Source organism: Monodon monoceros, unplaced genomic scaffold, assembly GCF_005190385.1.
Source record: "Monodon monoceros isolate NGI ecotype Baffin Bay Population unplaced genomic scaffold, NGI_Narwhal_1 Super_Scaffold_22, whole genome shotgun sequence".
Lineage (NCBI taxonomy): Eukaryota > Metazoa > Chordata > Mammalia > Artiodactyla > Monodontidae > Monodon > Monodon monoceros.
In genome coordinates this window covers 99,231,409-99,255,022 of record NW_021703779.1, presented here as the reverse complement: position 1 = coordinate 99,255,022, position 23,614 = coordinate 99,231,409, and the positions used below count along the sequence as shown (strand labels likewise).

The 23,614-nt window shown below is 41.5% G+C and overlaps 1 protein-coding gene across 7 annotated transcripts in view; it reads right to left on the bottom strand.

Moving 5' to 3' along the window:
- The window catches only part of DOCK11 (dedicator of cytokinesis 11), a 217,683-nt gene that overhangs the window by 150,516 nt on the left and 43,553 nt on the right, over window positions 1-23,614 (bottom strand). For all 7 annotated transcript variants that reach the window (XR_003796312.1, XM_029240008.1, XM_029240010.1 and 4 more), the window contains 7 exons: window positions 22,909-23,004; window positions 11,619-11,753; window positions 9,150-9,327; window positions 8,647-8,726; window positions 7,000-7,083; window positions 3,068-3,208; window positions 1,659-1,871 (listed from right to left, as the gene is read on the bottom strand). Coding sequence is in view for 6 of the 7 variants with exons in the window: in XM_029240008.1 (XP_029095841.1) it covers window positions 1,659-1,871; window positions 3,068-3,208; window positions 7,000-7,083; window positions 8,647-8,726; window positions 9,150-9,327; window positions 11,619-11,753; window positions 22,909-23,004 (927 nt within the window). In the remaining variant the exon portion in view is untranslated. The remainder of the gene's footprint in view (window positions 1-1,658; window positions 1,872-3,067; window positions 3,209-6,999; window positions 7,084-8,646; window positions 8,727-9,149; window positions 9,328-11,618; window positions 11,754-22,908; window positions 23,005-23,614) is intronic.

The window sequence follows — 23,614 nt, the reverse complement described above, 5'->3', positions numbered from 1 at the left end:
GACACTGTGTGGAAAATCTTAAACATATAATTCAATAGCAGGTTCTCAAATACTTGTAATACTGTCTTGCTCAATCTCTCTTTTAGAGGCGTAGACCGTCATAGTGGAACGTTCAAGTATGTGACAACCACAGCCTGAGTAACAAACTAAGAGGATGTAAGGGAATGAGGAGCAACATGGGGAAAAACGACCACAGATCCACAGCCCAGAGGTGAGTGACAGCACATGTCAAGGCCCCTACCATTGGGCAATCTGTATCAATGAGCATAATCTTTGACCCTGAAAACCCCAATGCTTGAAATTTATTCTAAGGAGATGATTCAACAAGTGAGCGAACACGTAAGCACAAGGATGCAATAATGCAGTGTTCTTTATGATATCCCCAAATTAGAAATATCCTAATGAGCTAAATCAGTGGAATAACAGATTAGCCTTTAATAAGAATGCGACTGATCCAGGTAGTGATACAGGGTGATAAACATGATGCTGAATAAATACAGTAGGTATAAAACAGCATGACTATGATACAGTCTGTATAAGAGTATACATAACGTGTATGTGTTCATATATACACAACAGAGACATCTAGAAAGATGTTTGCCAAAATGTTAATAGTTATCGTCTATAGGTGCTGATTTTTACTTTCTTCTTTATTACTTTTTGTATTGTTCGAATTTTCTACGTGATAATGTATTTATTTTTACAATCAGAAGAAAAAGGAACATTTTTATTTAGGGTAAAAGAAATCTCATTACAATGCGAGTTGCTTTGTTCTGCTTCTTCCCACTTTAATTCTCTGCCACACTCTAGTTTCCTTTCAGTTGCAAAAGTCTAGAAGGCAGACCATCAATTCTGCTCTGCCTAACCTCTTATGGCGTCCAGTCTGGTCAGAGGTCAAAATGCCAGGGAACTGTTAGGCTCCTTCCAAAGGGCATTCTTTGCCTCAGATAGGATAGGGGAGCGTAGCATTACAGCTGTGACACAAGAACTCCTTGAATAAAGAGAGTTTATGCTCCATTAAAACTACCTACTCAGGGGCTTCCTTGGTGGCGCAGTGGTTGAGAGTCCGCCTGCCGATGCAGGGGACACAGGTTCGTGCCCCGGTCCGGGAAGATCCCACATGCCGCGGAGCGGCTGGGCCCGTGAGCCGTGGCCGCTGAGCCTGCGCATCCGGAGCCTGTGCTCCGCAACGGGAGAGGCCACAGCAGGGAGAGGCCACAACAGTGAGAGGCCTGCGTACCGCAAAAAAAAAAAAAACAAAAAAAACTACCTACTCAGAATGGGAATGGGAGTTAGGAAGGGAAGGTTATTGTAGGGTCAACTTTTTCTTCAAAGAAACGAGTCTTACAGGTACTTATTGCCTTGCTCAAAAGTATGCACAGGGGTACAGGGGTGTGTCTGTGTCATCTGCATTCCATCTCACAAAATACTTCCTTTGAGATTCACATCACGGTCTCACTTCACCAGTGTATTATTAGCATATTTGCTGGTTTCCTTTTTTTCCCCTCCAACTTCAGTCACCAGAAAAACATCTATACACAGACCCTACAAGAGATGGAATGCCCATGAAAACACTGGCCTGAAACTACGAAGGGACCCAAGGGTGTTTCTGTTTCTTATTCTGAATGCGCTACCAAGGCTAAAAGATCATTCCTTACCTGCCTTATGTAGCGTAACTGAGATTCAGCAATTCCATGAATGAAAGACTCCGGTGAAGAACCTCTTGAGTTTCCATCACTAGCCAGTTGGGTTGAAGGGCTCCACAGCATTTCACGGACAGATGCGGGATTCAGGTCTACGTGGAAGTCAGCTGAAATCTTACAATTGTTCTTCACATCAAATAAGGCAAGATTTATAAAAAAGGGTTCAACCTGGGAATGAAAACCGTTACGTTTTTAAACTATGACTTTTAATTTAGGTGGGGTGGGGGGAGGGACACAAATTACAAAATAATTTTTTTTTAAATTCCTCTGAGTTCAACATTTAGCTAAAATTGCATTGTGGCTCATTTGCATATAAGAAAGAGCATTCTAAATTAACAGACTATCAAGTTTTAACTTCTGTCAGGTATAATTTCACAAGTTATAAATTTTTTAAAATGACGCGTAGAAATCAGAAGCCACATTTAAAGAACTTCAACTGTTCTATGAATAAATTTTAATTCTCCATAGGCTTATTGAAATTACCCCAAAATAATGCCGGTATTACGGAGCAGAAATAAATCTTCCCTTTTGCTATGTTACAGCTTATTGGATTATACATTTAATAAGAGCTAATATCAGTGAACATCCAATTACTTGACAAAAGCTTTGCTCCATCAGCAATTTTGGAAGACATGATTCCTCTCCACAGATGGCATTTGAAAGCTGGTCACAAAGAGAAATTTCAGGCCAGATGGCATACAGATTAACCCTTTACACACCGAAAGTCTGCTAGTGCATCTCAGCTACTTTGTTAGAGAATAAATCATCACTGTGGATATTTCTCAAAGACAAAGTAGAACCCCCAAAAAGATGAACATAAAATGCAGTCTCTTTGGCGATTTTACATTCATAGTTTCAAGTATTCCTAAGCAGCTCAAATGATGTGTGACAGCTAATAATTAGAATTTTCTGTGAAGAACAGAATGAATTTACCCTATGAGAACAGTGAGTGAGGTGGAGCTGACTGCACAGCATCTGTGTTCCTCCATGGCTTTGGTGTTCCTTGCTCACGGCTATGAGTCAATTTCACAGAAGTCATACTCTCTGGTAGGATTTACAAATTTGAGGACTTTCCACGCTCTGGAGACATGTCCCTCTTGAATGTAAAGAGCCTACCTACTCTACCTGCTATTTTGAATAGGTAAGACTTTCATGAATCCTCTCAAGATGAAAACACATTCCTATTCTGGCAAAAGAAAGACATGTATGGAATTCCTCCATGTCAAATTTATCGTAACATGTAGCAATGGAATTTGCATGCAGTAAATTGGTTCTCAGAACAAAATTTAAAATCTTAAAAAAATAAGGAAGAAGTTTCCTTAATGCACTGGTTTAATGGAGGTAGAAGGAAAATTCATACATACGTTTGTGGGTGGTCCTTTTGCATTGTCTCCAACTTGACCCAGGATATTGAACGTTAAATCATGGCAATTTACCAGGAAACGTTTATTGCACTTTTCCTCAAATGGCTTTATATCAGGTTCAATTCCGGAAAAGTCCAACCTCTACAAAATACGTAATATGAATCATTTCCCCCCCCCAAAATAGATATTATATGAATATAGATCTATGCGTAAAAATTGCAAAATCCAACAGTTCTCTGTCCATTCTTCATTTGAACTCTTATTTTTTTATTCAACAAGGCTTTGTAGAGCTCTTTTATAGTAAGGTTCAAACACAGATAGAGAGAAATCCCGACCTCACCCTCCACCCCACTCCTCTGACTTCATCGCCTATCCTCCCCCCGACCTCTGTTCAGTCCCATTGGCCTCCTTGGTTATTTCTCCAGCACACCAAGTATAATCCCACCTCAGGACCTTTGCACTTGGTGTTCTGTAAGGAACCCTCTTCCCCCAAGATAACTGCAAGGCTTATTTACCAGGGTGAGCCTCACCAGCGTGAGGCTTCATTTCATTCAAGTGTCCAATCAATTGGCATTTCCACAGAAAGACCTTCCTTAATTCCCTATATAAAACTACACACTGGGCTTCCCTGGTGGCGCAGTGGTTGAGAGTCCGCCTGCCGACGCAAGGGACGCGGGTTCGTGCCCCGGTCCGGGAAGATCCCACATACCGCGGAGCGGCTGGGCCCGTGAGCCATGGCCGCTGAGCCTGGGCGTCCGGAGCCTGTGCTCCGCAACGGGAGAGGCCACAACAGTGAGAGGCCCGCGTACCGCAAAAAATAAATAAATAAATAAAATTTAAAAAAAAAATAAAAAAGGATATTGGGAGTCAAAGAACTCCTCTCACAGAATCCTCCTCCTCAGCTCACACGGCTCAGGAGATCTGAGTTCATCTGTTCATTCTAATGGTCTGAACGGACTCACATTCTGTGCACAAATGGGAGGAAAAGTATATACTGTGGGACAACTTACCATACTTTCGAGAAGACCAGAGACAGGGTAGGTGGGAAATGACTGGATGAATCCGAGCAGAATATACTGCCAGTATGGAAAACTCAAGCCAAGAAACATAAGAATTTTTCTCAATTGCCTGAGTATTTCAAGCCAAAACAGGTATTGTGGCTGAAGAGTCTTGGATAATTATAGCTGTTCTGACCCTGCCTACATCACTGACAAAATTCTCCTTAAAAGGGCCTAAAATATAATATTCGTACCTGAAAGCACGATTTTCCCCCCAGAGTCTATTTATCTACAAATGTGTGGGACTAGACAGCTCCCTCTTGAACACTTATCTATCTGTGGAGCCAGCGGAGGCAAGTCATTGCCATGGAGATCAATTCTAATTTCCGCCCATTTATCTGCTCTCCTTTCTAGCTTACTCAGACGGTGGAATGTGAAGAGAAGCTGGACTAAACGCCCCCAGCCCCCAAATCCTTTCCCTTCTGAGGCCTAAGAGTGCAAATGTTGGGACATATGGCCATCCTCAGTAGTTCAAAGTTGGAGCCACCCCCTTCAGTCAGTGTTTCTTTTCTTTTGTTTTTTGTGTTTTTTAAAAATTTTTTGTCTGCCTCTTCTTTGGGGGATGCTTATTAGGCATGTACATTTTTTATTTTTTTGGCCGTGCCACTTGGAATGTGGAATCTTAGTTCCCCAACGAGGGATCGAACCCGTGCCCCCTGCATGGGTCTTAACCACCCATGGAGTCTTAACCACTGGACCGCCAGGGAATTCCCCAGTGCTTCTTTATTCTCTACGGTCAGTGGAAGAAAACACGTCTCTAAACACTGAACTCTGGCCAAAAGTGACAGCCGATATTATAGGATGACACTGCCTACCTAGAAAAGTACTCGACACACACAACCTAGATTTCTCTGTAGTGAAACTGCCTTCCATAACCAACACTGAAGTCAATTTTCTGTCAAACTTTCATTGCAACTGTGAATTTTTCTCTCACTGTAGCTCACTGATAAACAACTCAAACATAAAATCAGTTCAGTTCCATGACCACAAAAACACTACACCACAGATTTTTTAAAGACACTAGATTGAGTTTCAACCACAGTCAATTGGCTTCTTTGTATACAATCAAAGAGTCTGACATGTTCAATTAGAGCCCAATCATGATGATGAGGGGTGGGATCAAAGGCTCAGACATGCTTGGAATGAGTAAATTTCTGAATGAATATCTTAGAACTAACATTCCCAAGGCCTGCTATACCCCTTTTTGTTTTAATTCATACAACTTACGCAAATAATATAGTAGTGCTATGGAGAAAAAGGGAGAGAACGTTTAAAACAAATTTTCCCCAGATAACTTTATTTTCTCATGTGGTATTTTATTAAGGAAAAACTTTTGCATTATTTATAGACTATATACTTTTTCCATTTCAGACTAAAAACTTTTAGTTAGAAAACTGTATGAAGTGGGGGCTTCCCTGGCGGCGGAGTGGTTAAGAATCCGCCTGCCAGTGCAGGGGACACAGGTTCGAGCCCTGGTCCGGGAAGATCCCACATGCCGCGAAGCGACTAAGCCTGTGGCACACAACTACCGAGCCTGCGCTCTAGAGCCCGCGAGCCACAACTACTGAGACCACGTGCCACAACTACTGAAGCCCACGCGCCTAGAGCCCGTGCTCCGCAACAAGAGAAGCCACCGTGATGAGAAGCCCGTGCACCACAACGAAGAGTAGCCACCGCAATGAGAAGCCTGTGCACCACAACAAAGAGTAGCCCCAGCTCACCGCAACCAGAGAAAGCCCTCGCGCAGCAACGAAGACCCAATGCAGCCAAAAATAAATAAATAAATTTATTAAAATAAATCAGAGGAGGCTCCTCTTTAAAAAAAAAAAAAAAAAGAAAGAAAACTGTATGAAGCAAAAAGAAATGAAAACAAAATCAGTCTTCCCCAAATTATTTTATATTCTATTGACATATTTTCACTGAGGAAAAAACTGTAATGCTTATATAATGCGTACTTTTCTATTAAAAAAATCCCACAGATTTTAATTAGAAATCTCATGTAGAAAAATTGAAAAGAAAACCAAAACACTCATCTTCCCTCAAAGAATTTCATTTTCTTGTGAAACAGTTTCCATTAGGAAAAATATTTGTAATATTTATACACTGCAGAATTTTTCCATTTTAAAAAATCAGCAATTTAATTAGAAAATACGATGGAATTACCTAAATGGGAAAAGAATATGAAAAAGAATAGATACATGTATATGTATAACTGAATCACTGTGCTATACACCTGAAACTAACACATTATTAATCAATTATATGCCAATACAAAATAAAAAATTTTTAAAGAGGTAAAAAAAAGAAAATATCATGGAATTAAATATTAACTACCTATATATCTTAGTACAAAAAGTGCCTCACTCTCATGAAAGAGATTAAAATACACACGTGCATATAAACCTGCACTTCCCTGCACCGCTTTCCAGTTAAAGTGAGATACATGAAAATTATCCCAGTTCTACAGGCCTACATCAAAAGTGGAAAATAAACACGTCTCATATGACTTGGTGTTCCTTACACTGTAGATATTCACTGCTACTGGATCACAATTGTATTTAATGGGTTAAAAGCACTGAAACCATTGTTAAGGACTCTTTAATTTATCCATTTTGAGGAGTGAGATGAAGTGAAAAGAATATAAAGAACTGAGAGAAAAAAATATATATATATATGTTGTCCCAAACTATTTGTATATACGCTAGCCCTCTTAGTGAAGTTAGCTGTTAAGCTACTTGTTCAAAGTAAGCAAGACAAGTATAAAGCAATAGATATGCCCAGTAGTGCAAAAATCAGTGATTTCAACATTTCAGACATTGTTTACCTGAATAAGCAACTATTCTAGGATTATTTAAAGAAATGTATCATTAATACCTGAACTTCCGAGTCAAAAGAAAAGAGGTTCTGTCTTCCATCTCCTCTACTGAGTTTGTTCAGCTGTTCAGTTTCTCTTCCATACTAAAATTAAAACAAACATATACACACACACACACACACACACACACACACACACACACAAACACGAAACATTACTTCATTTCCGTCAAAACAGTATTAAATGCCATTTAATTATCTAGTTTATGTGAAACTAGCAATCTGCCACAGCTTCAAAAATATACTATTCTTGGGCTTCCCTGGTGGCGCAGTGGTTGAGAGTCCGCCTGCCGATGCAGGGGACACGGGTTCGTGCCCCGGTCCGGGAGGATCCCACATGCCGCGGAGCGGCTGGGCCCGTGAGCCGTGGCCGCTGAGCCTGCGCGTCCGGAGCCTGTGCTCCGCAACGGGAGAGGCCACAACAGTGAGAGGCCTGCGTACCGCAAAAAAAAAAAAAAAAAAAAAAAAAAAAAAAAAAAAAATATATATATATATATATATATATATATATATATATATATATACTATTCTCCATTTCCAATCACTTAAGGTGGATAAAGAATGCTTGCTGGGCAGAGAGTCACAGTCACCATGATCCATAAATAAGCTATAGATCAGCTTCTTATACTTTCTATATGCCCTTTATAATACCAAGAATACTGTTCAACCCATAGTACAAAAAAGAAATACAAGAGACTTTGGATGTAAAAGAGAATAAACGAGAGAAAACATTATCTCTTATATATCCATGGTGCTAGCCATGGAATATTATACACAATTCTGATTCCATCACTTTAGGAAAAACATAATGGGCTCTACGGTCTGGAATGACAAAGACTCAGAGGGGATACATTAAAATCTACAGGGGATCATGAGTGTGTTCCTAAATTTTGGAGAACAGCTTTGAAGCTTAAGGGAGCGCTAAATTTCAAATAGAAAATAGTAACATCTAAACCTGTGTAACTTAATAGTTCAGGAAGAGGAATAAAGTAAAAATATAAATAGGTTTGGCAAGGATTTAAATGAAGAAATGGGTCATAACCTCCTAATCTATTATAGTAGAGAGTCCACAGAGTAATATATGTAACCTACTAAGATAGGTATGATAATCACCTCTACACTTTCAAAACTGGCTCACTTCAAACACCAAAGAGCAGAGTAACTAACACAAACGCTGTCTGTTAACCAAAATCTTTATCTGATGAAATTATTCATATACATATACATAGGCAGCCACATATAGAAAGACTATGATTTTCATACAAAATTAACATATACAAATCATTAGATTGAGTATCACGTTCAATCTTCATCAAGAGCCCCTTGAATGAAGCATAGTTAGTGTATGAATGGCATACAGTAACTGAACTGAATAAGAAGTAGCAGATAAAATCAATAAAGTCACTAAAGTCTTGAAGTACTTCTTGGTATCTAGGAAAACAAATAACATTTTCCAAACTGTTAGTTGGCACTTACAGGTCCAGCTTTAGGAGTGTAACTTTTCTTTTACCATCTCTACCTGTTTCACTCATTTGTTGTGGTTTTTAACTTAGAAATGACATTGCCACATGGAATCCAGCATTCAAACTTTAACAGCTAATCCTGCATTGTCTCAGTCGAAGGCAAGTTGCCATCAGAAAGATGTACCTTCATCAGTTCCGGATGCATGCTCCGTTCCAAACTGGCCATGATGTTCTCGGCTTTTCCTTGGCTGCTAGTTTCATCATCTACGAATTCATTAAAAGCAGATGTTCTAAACCATGCAGACCATTACTAATCACCTAAGCGGAATATCCTAACTATCTCTCTCTCCCACCCCAACCTGTCCTACTAGATTTATTGCAAAGAATTTTGATTATGAAAGCACAGGAAAAACTCTAATGGGCTTTTGAAAATCTGCCATGAATTCCCTATCTGTTTCAGTCTGGTTATATTTCATATGTCAGAGCCCATGTAGCATATCAACTCTTAAAAAAAAAAAAGAAAGAAAGAAAGAAAAGAAAACCCTATCAACCTCCATAGTCACTTTTAATGAAGAAGTAGGTCAACCTTCAAGATTAAGAGTTCTATATTCACTCTACACAAAGGACATTCCCATGGATTAAAGACAAGGGCTTTACCTCAATAATGAATCATTTAAAAATTCTGACCTTGTGCTGTCTCTACCGTCTCCTTTTTCTCTTGCACTAAACTGTCGGTATTGATCTGAATAATCTTTTTCAAAGTTATCAACCATTCCTCCATTTCCTGCTCAGTTTCAGCAGCCAGATAATGGCTATACTTATCTAACATCTTGAGTTCGAAAGCATGACGGCGCATTTTGGGGCACTGGAGGGGGGGAAAAAGAAGATGCGTTCAGTTAGTTTAGTTGCCCTTTTAATATTAGACTTCATTAGTTTATTTACTTTTACCTCAGCTCAGCACATATGTACGTCAATACTTCCATGAAAGAACTGCTTCTTTCAACAAGGAACAGAAATTCCAAGACGACGAATGACCATTTCAAACATCTTATTTATCCCCCTCAGTACTGGGCACAGCAGTATATGCACGAAGTTGGCATAAAATACTACACGTTGAGTGAGTAGTATCATTTAAGGCCTTCTGACATCCTCCACATTTGGATAATCAAACTACCACCATAAAAATAAGCAAATGTTTTACTATTTCCACCCTGCTTTAAGTTTTCCTGGCATATTCACAGATTTTCAAAATCAGCCCTTAAAAACAAGCTTAAATGTGACCTGAAATAAACCTGGTACTTGCTTTGTATCACACCATAAAATGCAATATCACTATCTGATTCACTCTGCCATGCAGAATATGAAATGCATCACAGGAGCATAAAAGAAGACTGCAGTTGGTTCATATTAGATTGCGGCTCTCCATAAAAATGATGGAAATGGCCCAGGCTGAATGCTAGCATACAAGGAAAATAAAAGCCTCTTCCTTTCCTCAAACACGATGACACCTCTTTTATATTACCACCTTCTCTGTCATGACAAAAGAAATGACACACTCTCCCCCGCTCCCAAATACCTCAGCATCAATTTCAAGAAAGGCTCATGAATCGATAATTTTCCAGCGCATGGTCATCATTCAAGAAGGAACCAAGGAAAGCTCCTCCTCATCTTCAAAGCATAGTAAAGAATGAAATGAAACTGCTGTAGCAAGTCATAAAGATTTATATATTTGAAAATATTCGGGAGGAGGGAATCGTAAATAGAGGAGCACCAGAAAAGGAGGTCAGTCCGGACTAGAGCTAATTGAGAAAATCTGGGAATTGTATGCGCCTTCTTTCAGTAGATAAGAAAGCTGTCACATTTATATATATATAAAAGAAGGCAACTTCTATTCACATAGATCTTTATATCTTTTATATTTTTATATTTTAAAGTGTGTCTTCACTTGCTCCTCATGACAATCTCATTTGATAAAGCGAGTAGATATTATTAATCCCACTTTACAGCTCTGAAAACTAAGATTCAGGTAGGCTGAGGGTGTTGAAGCAACATCTCCTGCCTTCCACTCAATGCAGTGCTCCTTCTTGTCCACCAGGCCACCCCGGCTCTGTAGTAATGGCTCCTATCACACGGTCAATCAACTTCCTATTTAATCATCTCTCTGCCCTCGGCTTCCCACCCCATCCACGCTAACCCTAATGTCCCTGCCTCCTCAAGTAACTCAAATCAGCAAACATTTGCTAAGCCCCTACTGTATGTACAACTCTGCTAATCACTATAAGGGACCCAGACGTGAATATGACATGGTCCCTGTAAGCCAAAAAGGAACGCACAGAGCTAAGTACAGTGGTAGCACAGGGGAGGTGGAGCTTAATTAATTCCATGAGGGTGAAGAAGAACACAAAAAATGTTTCATGCCACAAGTCCCATTTGAGCCAAGTCTTAACAGATAAGATTCAAACAGGAACAGAAGGGGAAGTATATGCCAAGCAGAGAAGCAAATGTAAGAAAGGCACATAGGCGTGAAACTCAGTGGACTGCTTAGCCTGGCGTGACTAGAGCACAGAATGTGTATGGGGATGCCGGGGGATGGGGTTAGTAAGGTCAAATCACTGGGGGCCTGCAATGCCCCGTAAGAGATTTCGAGCTCACTCTGCAAGACAATAAATCAAGAGCCAAAAGGTTTTATGTTTTTGTTTTTTTAACATCTTTACTGGAGTATAATTGCTTTACAACGGTGTGTTAGTTTCTGCTTTATAACAAAGTGAATCAGTTATACATATACATATGTTCCCATATCTCTTCCCTCTTGCGTCTCCCTCCCACCCACCCTACCTATCCCAGTGAGGGACCCCCATCTACGTCTTAGGAAGCCGGATGACACATCAGAAGGCAGGAAGGTGAGACTCTAGGCAAGACAAGATAAAAGGGGGAACCAGAGGAAGACAGTGAGAATGGAAAGAAGGTAAGAGATTCAAGAGGCACCCTGGAGCAGACTCCAAAGGACTGGGTAAACACTTGAATAGTGGCACAGAGGGAGAGTGGGAACTCTGAAGAGGATTCTGAATTGCTAGTATGAATGTTTTGGTGGATGCAGATGTCATTAACCAAGGCAGAAAAATACTGAGGTTCTTAAAAGTTGATCAATAACCCTACCTGAACAACATCAATGCAGGCGTCCAAGTAGATGCAACCTTTAGATTCTTTTGAATTTTTCTCATCTTTATAGGAATTGAGAATATACGAACCATCAGGAAGCTGAGTTAAGTAAAAATACCGTCTCTTGAACACCTATGGGGGAAAAAACAGCAGTGACACATTTGTTATGTATACATTGCATTTGAACAAAAAACCTTCAAGGGCTTGCCACACGCATTATATCTGGACAATCTTCAGACAACTTGGGGAAGTCATTAGGAATTACCATTATCTTGATTTTGTTTTAAGATGGAGAGCTTGAAGTCAAGTGGTTTACTCTCAGTCAAGTATCTGGAGAAGTTTTAACACTTTAAAGTTCATAAAGCAGTTTTGTATCTGAATCACTATCCATTTCGCTACAGCATCCTTCTCCTGTTTAATTGCAAACCATGACTGGATTCTTATAATTTCGTTCACCTCACCACAAATCTAAGGGTGTGTGTATACACACACACACACACACACACACACACACCCCCTCTCTATCACATAGTTACTTATCACCTGCACATCTTACTGCACTCACCTATGCTGCCCCAGTGTCCCCACTGCCGAGAGTCCAGCTTATAACACACCCACAGGGAAATACTGAGAGCAGTGAGATGCCACCAGTTGCTGTTCAGCACCCTGTATGCTGAGATTTGAGTCCAAAGGCCCAATGTGATTGGGCCACGCGCTTGAAATTAGGGATTCACAACAGTTAAGGAGTAGCCTGTTGCTACAACTCACAGCGAAGCCCACAGCAATGGGGAAAAGGAGGAAAAGACAGCCTGATTCATTTATTCTGCCCCTCTACTCTCCCTTAAAAGACTCTTGGACCTGATGAAGGAAGTGGAAAAAGGGTTAGGGTTAGGATTCAGAGCTCTCTGATGAATCTATGCTTCTTTCAGTAAGCCACAGACTGCAAGCTGTGTTCAGCATTTGTTATAGTAAAATTCCCCTGGTTAAGAGATCTAAAATCATTTCAGGGCGGGAATGGGAAGACAGACTAGGAAATAGCCTCTTGGTGATCATATTGAAGAAATGCATTCCTATGCATCTTGTCTTACTCACAGAAGTCAGCTTTAAGACCTAAGCTAGCCATTTTCAATCACCCATCTGATAATCCAGTATGATCTCTGACTATTTTAAGAACTTTAATTATGGGAAGAGTATTATTTGGCAAGATTATTCTTGAAAACTACTTAACTCCTGGCAAAGTATCTCAGATATCAACAATTCATTTCTCCATGGCATGAGAGTAAGCAAAATATAGAAATAGGTTAAGGGGCATTTCTTTTAAGGAAAACCAGTAAAAAGAAATCATACGCTTGTAGTTATTTTTGACTTGTTCAAATATCACTGATCTTAGAATGAATGACAAAAATATACCAGTGTGAGGAACACCCTAACAGGTTAGACTGGTAAATGCTTACTGCTTCTATTTCAGGGAGGGGCCCTGTGGGCTATATGGCATCAACAGAAAGAAGTCCAAGTAGAAAATACCACTTTGTTTTTCAACGCCTATCAGGTAAATATTACTGCATCAGTATACAAAGGCACAGAAAGTGTGTGTGTGTGTGTGTGTGTGTGTGTGATCTCATTTTACCCACATTTAAGTTTACTGCAACTATAATGAAGAAATCTAGATTCATATATAAGGAAAATGTTAATCATAACGGTGATCATATATATATGTGTATATATATATATATTTATGTTTGCTTATTTTCATGACAGTGGTTCACAGCTGTTATTAAATTGATGGAACCAGAAGACCTAAAATGACATAATGAGCTGATTTCAAATGAACAAAACACCACTTTTTAGAAGTTATCACAATACTTACGTATGACAAAAATTAAAATACATTTTCCAGGCAAAAGTTAACATAAAAAAAATTACAACCAGATTAGAATCTGAACCATGATCAAATCTAAAACTCAAAGTTCATAGATTCAGTGGTACAGTCTGTAGACTCCACTGGCACAGTCCTTAGCCAGCAACAGAGGAAGGGAAAACACAGAGCAAAACATCTGTGGCACAGAGTCAAATTATAGCCTGCGACATTTTTTTATGTACAGCTCCCTCACCAAGCAAAGATGTTTTGTGGCAGCCGCCATTGCCAATATTAGCAAAGCACGATCATCACAATAGAGATGGAAAGGGATCTGAAATTACAGTAAATCACTTCCTGTAACACTGCAATTATGTCTAAATGTGACACTGAGGTAAGGCAGCTCGTGAATCTGGGGAGAGAGCAGATGCCTGAAAGTCATACGATCTTGATTCTCACCCAGCATTCCTGCTCCCCAGCAGCGAAACTGTCCTCAAGACTCGGCTTCTCTCTTTCCTCACTTGTAAAATGATGGGATCAGATCAAATGATCTGTAAGGTCCTCTTTTTTTTTCATGATCTACAAATAATTTTATTGAAAATGAACAAATAACACAGCAGCCTTCCCAGCTGGGGGCCACACTCCCCAAGCGATTTCCTCCAGGCTTAAAGCACTCAGTTTTCACAGTAAGGACATTTTTAAAAAAATCATTTCTAGAGACAGCAGACTCTGCCCCAATGACAGATCTGTAAGATCTCGAAGACGTCTTCTCATTCTAATATTCTATGATATATGTTGGGTTTCCACTTCCGGGAAGCTTTTAAGGTACTATTCAAAGAAGAAAGGGGTATCCTAAATCTCATATGGAACCAAAAAGGGAAGTCAGAAACAGGGCTTTTTTTAATGTTGCTATTCAGGGTACCGGTCTACGTTGTTTTTTTCCATTTCGAAAAGAAGACAGCTGTTAAAATAATGACTATATAGAACAGTGGTAATTACCCTATATCATACCTTTCATCTGAAGGCCTCAAGTCCTTTGTAACCAAGAGCTAATTCTTTTAATGTCACTTGACGATAAGCATTATTACCCACATTTTACCTAACAGCAAACTGAGAGACCAAGACCTCACTCAAGTTCACACAGACAAGTCGATGGCAAAACTGGAATCAGAATCATAGGACAATGACAAAGAGAATCTTGCCCAAACCTTCCAACGGCTTCCCATCAAGGTTAGAATAAGACCCCAAATCCTTCCCCCATAGCCTGGGATGACGTGCTGGCTCTGGCCTTGGATTATCTCTTGGATTTTATTTCTAATTATGCTGCTCCAGCTGTACTGGCTTACCTGCTGTTCCTCAAACAAAAAACCTTCTTCAGGCCTTTGCACTTCATGTCCCCTTGGCCTGGAAGCCTCTTGCCCCACATATCCACAGCTTCTTTCAGGTCTTCACTTCTTTTACCTCCTCCGAGAGGCCTTCTATGACTACCTGCCCTCACGGCGGCACCTTACTTTAGCTTTTTCATAGAATGATCACTATTCAAATATATCTTATTCATCTATCTATTTATTTATTTGCTGTCTGCCTCTTTTAAACCATTAAGGTCCAAGTCTCATCCACTGCTGTAGCCCCAGTACCTGTAACAGCGCCTGGAAAGCAATAACATTTTGCAAATGAACGAGGAATGAATGAATAATTCATTCTCCAGTACAGATTCTCCAGCGGTTTCATCGAATAGAAGGGTGTTTCTCTGTAACGCCCATATTCTTTTTCCTCCTCCGCACCTTTATTATTTTTCCTAGATGGTGAACACAGCTGAAAATTCCCCACCGTACTCAGTGAGAGGCATGGTTCCTGATGAGTGGCCCACTCAGACCACCCAGAAGAATAAAATAGAGAGTTAGCCAAAGGAGATAATTCTCTGGGAACAGGTCCTGCCAAGTCTCCTGAAGGCCCTGAGCTGTCTGGATGACAACCTTTTGAACGCTTACCATATGACCCTTTCTGGAGCAGGAACAAAGGCCTTTTGTCACTCGGTTGAATCAAAGATGGAAGGCCAGAAAGTTCGAACACCTAGCATCCTCAAAATGAGGACAGCCTTTTATCATTTTATATAACAAATCTCAAAGGTGTTCACCTACGTGTGTCCCCTAGAGGGTAATTATTTACTGCTAAATTCTATGAACCAGGAGCCCTGAGAAAGGATGGTCTGAAGGCTTTGGCAAGGTAGGTGGGCCAGGAGCAATGTAGAAATGGGGCGGGGGAAACTTACTTGACTCATGCCTCAGATGGAACAGGAAAAAAGAGGCAGCGAGGAAAAGGAGAAAGCCGGAGACACACTGGGTCTCAGAGCTGTTCGAAGCGAAGATGAAAGAAACAATGGGGAAGAAAACCCCACGACTTATCAGAAAATTGAACTGCAGTTAATTATACCAGAATGTCAGCAACGTCATCCTGCCGAATACCCCTACCAGTAGGTTGACAACCTGATATATCACTCATCACTCTCCACTGTATCATATTACAGTCCTACCAAGTTTTAATATATTATATAGGTCTACTGTCTGGGAGACTGGTTAAAACTCAAATAGCTTTTCTTTGATAATTCTATCATATCTAAGCACTGGAGATGTTTTAACTATTTAGCTTGAAGCAAAGTCTAAAAGGAGGGGTCTACAATCCACCCTTCTCATTAGAGACAAATTATCTTTCCTAGAGCATGTCATGGCCCTGCTCAAATTTCCAATGACCCTCAGTTACCCACGTGGGAAGGCTCCCGTGCCTGATCTGGTATTCAAGGTGCTCTCACAGTCCTACTAATAATATAAAATAATAACAATCTGTGACATGTGTAGAGTGCCTACTACGTTACAGTTTCTGGCTAAGTGCTTTTCTCATATTACATCAGTGAATCCTCATAATGGCCTCGTGTGGTAATTACTGTTATCATCTCCATGTTACAGAGGAGAAACTGAGGCACGGGGCAATACCAAAGGACCAAATCGACTCCATCTCCCAAGACTACCCAACTTCACCTAACACACTTGTCCTGTACACACTGCCTGCCACACTCGCCTCCTTTCTGATTCCCTTCCTTGGAGGCCCCACCTCCTTCAAGAAGCCTTCTCTGGCCCCAGATCACAGTGATCTGGACTCATATAGCACTGGGTCTCTGTACCACCTTGAAACAATACATTATTATTGTGTGTCTCATCTCCCCAAACAGGTTTAAACTCTACGTTGTTACACCTCTCTTTCTCTCTGCCCTCCACAGTGCCAACACCTTGTACTAATAAGGTATTCAAGATATACTTGGTGATGATGAACTCATTGATTCCTAATATTGTCTGACACATAAGAAGCCCCTAATAAATGGTTTTAAACAGTCACCAACGAATGAGGGAAAAGTAAACAAAAAAAACAAATTAGGGCTTCCCTGGTGGCGCAGTGGTTGAGAGTCCGCCTGCCGATGCAGGGGACACGGGTTCGTGCCCCGGTCCGGGAAGATCCCACATGCCGCGGAGCGGCTGGGCCCGTGAGCCATGGCCGCTGAGCCTGCGCGTCCGGAGCCTGTGCTCCGCAGCGGGAGAGGCCGCAGTGGTGGGAGGCCCGCGTAGCGCAAAAACAAAAAAAAAACAAAAAATTAGTGAGAAATCCCTTACCCGGTAAAATGAGTGTAATCCGTTTGTTAGCTGTGAGAGACGGACTAGCAGACTTGAGCATACAGTGTGTTAATATATCAAAAATAAAAGATTTCCTCTTCTCTTTGTTCCAGTAAACATAGTGACCTTGGCCTCCCAGCAATTATTTTAATATCAGCTGTGTTTTCTTAGGTAAAATCCTCTTTTGATTTGTTGTTCTCCCACTGCAGAAGGCCAAAAACCCTCCCATAACAGTCAAAGAATAAGTGAGAACTTTTAGACTCTGGATATATAACAAATGGCTCTGTTTTGTGCAAAGAAGAAAAAAGAAAGAAAGAGAGAGAAAGAAAGAGAAAAGAAGGAAAGAAAGAAAGGAAGGAGGGAAGGAAGGAAGGAAGGGAGGGAGGGAGGGAGGGAGGGAGGGAGGGAGGGAGGGAAGGAGGGCACCAGAAGTGAGTTATACATCAAGCAGTTGAACTCGCAACCCTGATAACATACCCAGACACTTCAATGTTTAATTGCTACGAACGGGGAGGAGGGAGCTTGAGAAATGTGACCAAACTGAGCCAAGAAGATGCATAAAGGTGGGTGTCCCAATGGGTTGGCCAAGAATCTATAGCAGATTTTTTTTAAATGAAAAACCACCGTCAAGATCAGATTCTTCCTTATTCCATACATCATTATACCCCTTAGGAAAAACAGTTCTAAATACCATGCATGGGAAGGTCATGTCCAATATCAGAGCTATCTAGTCCACACTAAATTCCTTCACGGATATGGAGAGAAGCTGAGAAAAGCAGAGGTCTCTAGCGGCTACTCAGGAAAGAGAGCATGGAGGTCTCTGTTAGGACTGGAGTTTCTGCCTGAGAGATCGTTTATTCTCTATGCTATCTAAAACTTCTCTCCAAAACTTTCCCAGGAGCTGAAGAGTGGCAGTGGGGCGTGTTCTCATTATCTAGAAGGTACAAATTGGGGAAATTAATCACCTAGGACAAGGCCTGTCTTGTTTTAACATGAACACCGAGGACAAAGCAATTATGAGCTGAGCAAGGTGGTCACTGTGCCCAGACAACCAACAGAGCTTCTGCGAGAGCTGCGTGTGGCCAACAGCCGCCTCCGTGAAAGGACATGCTCGGGCACTGAGAACTGTGACTTGGAGAGTGACACACATCATTAGCAGCTCTCCTGTAGCCTGGGTTCCTCACGGCTAGTTCTCAGCCAATAATGGGGAAGCTCAGCAAGCACTTCTGGGAAAATAATGACAACTGCAGAAAATGGTGCAGACTATATCTAAACTGACCTAGCTGGTGGAAAGGTGTATACTGGGGAAAATACAAAGGTTTATTCCATAAATACGGGGTCTTCCAATCTTCCAATACGAAGAACTCAGCTTAGTTTCTTCACCGGCCCCTCTTCCCTAGAGCCCGTCACCATCGACTTGAATGTTCCTGCAAAACTGTCTGGCAGCTAGTTAGGGAGGCTGAACTTTCTAGAGCGGCCCATATACAAATTACTTTGGCTACATTATTCACATCGCATCACAGGTCATGTGGTTGCTTTCTCAAAAGAACTTATAAAGTAGGAGTCTTCTGATTTCCTTTTATCTACTGGACGTTGTGGAGTCTTTTCTAACCCTCTTTCCTCCATTTTTTTTCTTTCTAATCTCTCATGATTCTCTCTCTTCCTTCCTGCCTATTAGATTGCCTTATTTCTGAGAGTCAAAAGGGCCAGGAAAAGGACTCGGACTTGTTGATAAAAAACAGTGTAAAGTGGTCATGCATGACTTCAAACTTTCCAAAGGACTGATTCTACATAGTTTTTAATATCCAGAAATTTTTAAGTGAATAAAGATCTGTAAGCTTACACCTCACTCTAAAAGACACAGAGCTGCCCTGCTCTAATCCTGTCATCCCCAGAAGGATCTGCAGGCCGGTGTCAAACCACAGCACATCCAAGAAGTGCGGATAAAATAGGAGGGAAGACGCATGGCTCCCGTAGGCTGTTACTTGCCAATGAGTCACGATTAATACCCAGATCCTTCTGCTGTAGCTTCCCGGTTAGTCTGCTGTGTATTTGCAGGGGCTGTCAACACTTGAATTTCCTAATAGAAACGGTTCTTTGCTCTCAACTCTGCGAGCTCTAGCCCTGTGGCGCTCATCGCTGAAGCCAGCAAAGCTTGTCATCAGTGTGGGCTGGAGTTCCTTGCAGGCAGGGGACTCTGGATACACCAAAGGTAAAACTGCCACCACGATCAGGAAAGTGACTCAGCCAACAGCATACGTGAATCATCTTCCCATTTGCTTAGGAGAGGCATTAATACGCTTCACTTCAAAGATGAACATGGCAGAAACAGATATGCAGAATTTTTCCTTTCAGAATGTCTCCTGAACTTTGCAGCCCTTTACTGCAGTTCTTCTGTCTATGCCTGAGCCAATCCAGGCCTGAAGCAGGAAGAATGTGTACGATCCCCCATCCTGCACCGGGCACCCAGGGATACAAGCCTGAGGCCTCCAGTGCACCTCAGTTCATGGGCCTGGATTTCTGCTTTGGCCCTCGCTCCAACCTCCAGCCTGACAACGACGAAACTGCCACCCATGCCCAATCCTCCCCCTGCCCTGCTCCATACTCACACGCCCTCTGTTTACATAGGGAGAGAGGGCACAGTAAACACTGCAAGTTTCCGCGAATTTCAACGATGCTAAACTAAGTAAGAGTTCAAACATAGTTCTTATAGGAAAAAAAATATCTTGGCAAAATCCCTGACGCCTTTAACTGAATCTGGCTGGACCTTCTGGAGGTGAAACCAGAAGAACACGGGGTGTATTTCCAGCTCCCAGAAATCCAAAATGGAGAGCCACAATCCATAATAAAGAATAGCTGGGATAAATGAGATCCATAACCAGAGACAATTCCCAAAGCTCATTAACGGCCTTTATATTTCTAATTATTCCTCACACATTTTTTTTTAAAGAACTGTGTAGCACAGACGACCAAATTGGCTTACCCTTCTTCTCCTTCCTCTGCCTACTGTTTGGTAGAGGTTTCAAAAGAAATAAGTGTTTTTATGTTATGTGAATTATATGTCACTTAAAAAAAAGAAGAAGAAGAAAGAAGCGGCCAAAATATGAACAGCTGGGGATAGAAAAGAGGAAAAGCAAAGAGCCTAGCTCAGCAGCAGCAGAGCAACAATTAGCTGGAAACAAGCAGCAGCTGTCCCCTTCAGCCGGGCCACGTGGTCACCAGGTTGCCTCGGACACCCCCCACCCCCACCCCCACCCCACCCCAGCCCTGCTTCATGAATTTATGGTTCCTGCCTGGCCTTTGTAAGCAGTGGAGTTTGCAATCTCAGGGGTAGACAATACAAAAGCTAAACAATCAATCTTTGACTAACTGATTGAATTGCTTTTCTATTTCTGTTGTAACAAATTACCACAAACTTAGAGGCTGAAAACAACATAAATGTATTAGCTTACAGTTCCGGAGGTTAGAAGTCTGACATGGATCTCACTGGGCTAAAATCAAGGTTAGAGCAGAGCTGTGCTCCTTCCCGGAGGCTCTAGGGGAGAATCCACTTCCTTGCCTTTTCCAGCTTCCATTTCTTGGCCCTTTCTCCAGCTTCAAAGCCAGTAACACAGCATCTCTCTCTGACCCTGCTTCCGCCCTCACATCTCCTTCCCCAACTCTCCTCTTCTGCTTCCGTCTTCCAGTTTAAAAGGACCATGATGGGCTTCCCTGGTGGCGCAGTGGTTAAGAGTCCGCCTGCCGACGCAGGGGACACGGGTTCGTGCCCCGGTCCGGGAAGATCCCACATGCCGCGGAGCGGCTGGGCCCGTGAGCCATGGCCGCTGAGCCTGCGCGTCCGGAGCCTGTGCTCCGCAGCGGGAGAGGCCGCAACAGTGAGAGACCCGCGTACCGCAGGAAAAAAAAAAAAAAAAAGGACCATGATGATTACATTGGATAATCCAGGCTAACCTCCCTACCAGCTGATTAGTGATTTTAACTCCCCTTTGCCATGTAAGGGAACATTTACAGATTCCAGGGATTAGGAATGGACACCTTTGCATGGGGGTCTTTATTCTGCCTACTATATTAACCAATCTGTAGTTCACAAATTATGAAAGAAAATTTAAAGCATGCACTTTTTAGACAACTGTATTTTGATTTACAATATATGAACTCCTAAAAAAGTTATATGTAAAGCAAATTATAATTTAAAGTCATTAGAATAACTCACTATTGAAAGGAATCCTGTGAATTGTTTTGTAAAGATATTAACTTCCTAATGTCTTGTTTTAGAAATCCAGATTTCCGTACATTATATTTACTTAATGTTGAACTAAAACTTAAGTACGGGTAAAGCATTTTAATATTTTGAGAAGGTTAGGGGAAGGGAGTGCAGTCAAAAACCACAGAAGCATTTTCTAACAAACTGCCCAGAATTTTCACCTTCACACATGCACTTCGGAACCCGATAACTCTGATAGGTAATACGATAAACGCCTGAGTCTCACTCACTCAGCTAGGAAGCATCAACAGTGTGCTGATTAAGATCAGAGGCTCAGGCATCAGCCTTCCTCCCCCGGTTCAAATCCCACCTCTGAAAACTCGAAGCTATACGACCTTGGGTTAATCACTGAATTTCTTTGTGCCTCACTTTCCACATTTGTCAACCAAGAATAATAATAATACCTGTGTCTTAGGGCTGCCATGAGGATTAAAAGAGATACAGAATATGAAACATTCAGCATGGTGCCTGGCACATATTAAGTCATCAGTAAGTGGATTTTCTTATCCTCACCACGTGCCAAGGCCCAGGCTTAGGTGCAACAGACACATAGGAAGCATCCTACCACTTGGATTCATTATTTTCAGGGCTTGAAAATGAAAGTGAGAACAGGACATGACCACTAAATGGAAAGCAGCAGGCAAAATATTAAATTAAGATAAAATTTGAGTCTCCCTTTGGTAGACAACCATGGTTTCTGCTTGCAGGCTGTGCGAAAGATAGAATGACCTTTAATACTTAATGGAAGTGTGAATCATCCTTGGCAAACCACATGATGTTCTATTGAATATCTGGAAGGACAGTTATATTTGGTATCAGAGAATAATTCGGTTTTCTGCTCAGAATCTTCAAGTAGCTTGTTAGTTTTACCTTCGGATTTTAATGGCTCTCCACAGCCTCCCGAACAAAAGCCAACCTCATGTCCGAGGCACTCAAGGCCACGCACAAACCCCGTACACAAACTCGCTATTCTGGCCAGACAACAGAAGTCTCTAGTTCTGACAGCACTAAGGTACCGCTTGGTATAGTAGTTAATTTGGTATGTTTCTTATCTAGTCTGGAGGCTTTTGGAGGCCAGGGATCCCATCTTAGCGAGCCATATGTTCCCCACAGTGAACAGCGTATAATAAGCACCTAATTAATATCTGCTAAAGAAAGAGAGTACCCTATTTGTCTACTCATTTACATTCATTTTCACACAGGAAGCTTTGATGCCTTTTTTGTTTCAAAGCTATTTTCTTCATTCAACTGACAGCCTCCTTTTTAAACATCCTGATTCAGAAGGTAATAATTACATTTCTTTAAAAAGGTGTACTTCTAAACTCATCCTGAGGGTCAGAGTTCTTAAATTCCATACATTTGTGAGAATCCTCTCACTAAAGATTTTTTTTTTTTTTTTTGCTAGGGCTCCTTGTAAGGAAGTTTGAAAAAGAAATACTGTTTCCAGACAGGCTAGTCACGGCAATATCCTTAAAATGATGAAATAATATAATAACTACTTCTTACCTTCATGGTAACCGTGATGGTGCTATTTACATTGGCTTTATGCAACCAGCCTTGTTTTATCACACCGCCCTTCTGAGAACATAAAGATGAGGAATCCTGAAATAGAGCGAAAACCATCAGTAAAAACAGCAGCTGGCTTGGCATCTAATCAAACAGTTGGGGGGCATGAACTAGGCCCTGCCTCACTTTCCAAAGCATAAAGCTCCCCCTACCCCCACCCCCACCCCCACCGTGAAGATGCCTGATGAAACTTGAAATTGTTAACTACAGGATGAAAGGCTCTGTGCCGTGCACACAGTAGGCACTCGGTATTTACTGGATCGTATGGACTGTCTTCTGGGAAAGTTTTCTGCATTACATAAACAGTCAAACTGCACCTCAAAATGTCACAGACATCCGGGCCATCTGTCCCAAGAGGGATCTATCAGGCAGGACAGTCCAGATGAATCACCATGCCACATGCCCAGTGCGGGAAAAGCAACTCTACAAGCGCGTCCCACAGGTGGGAAAACATGTTTTATACACACATCACAGCCCATTTCACTTGATTTTTCCTAAGCTCCATTTGGAAATGCAACAATTAAAAAAAAATTTTTTTTTTTTTTTTTTGCGGTACGCGGGCCTCTCACTGCTGTGGCCTCTCCCGTTGCGGAGCACAGGCTCCGGACGCGCAGGCTCAGCGGCCATGGCTCATGGGCCCAGCCGC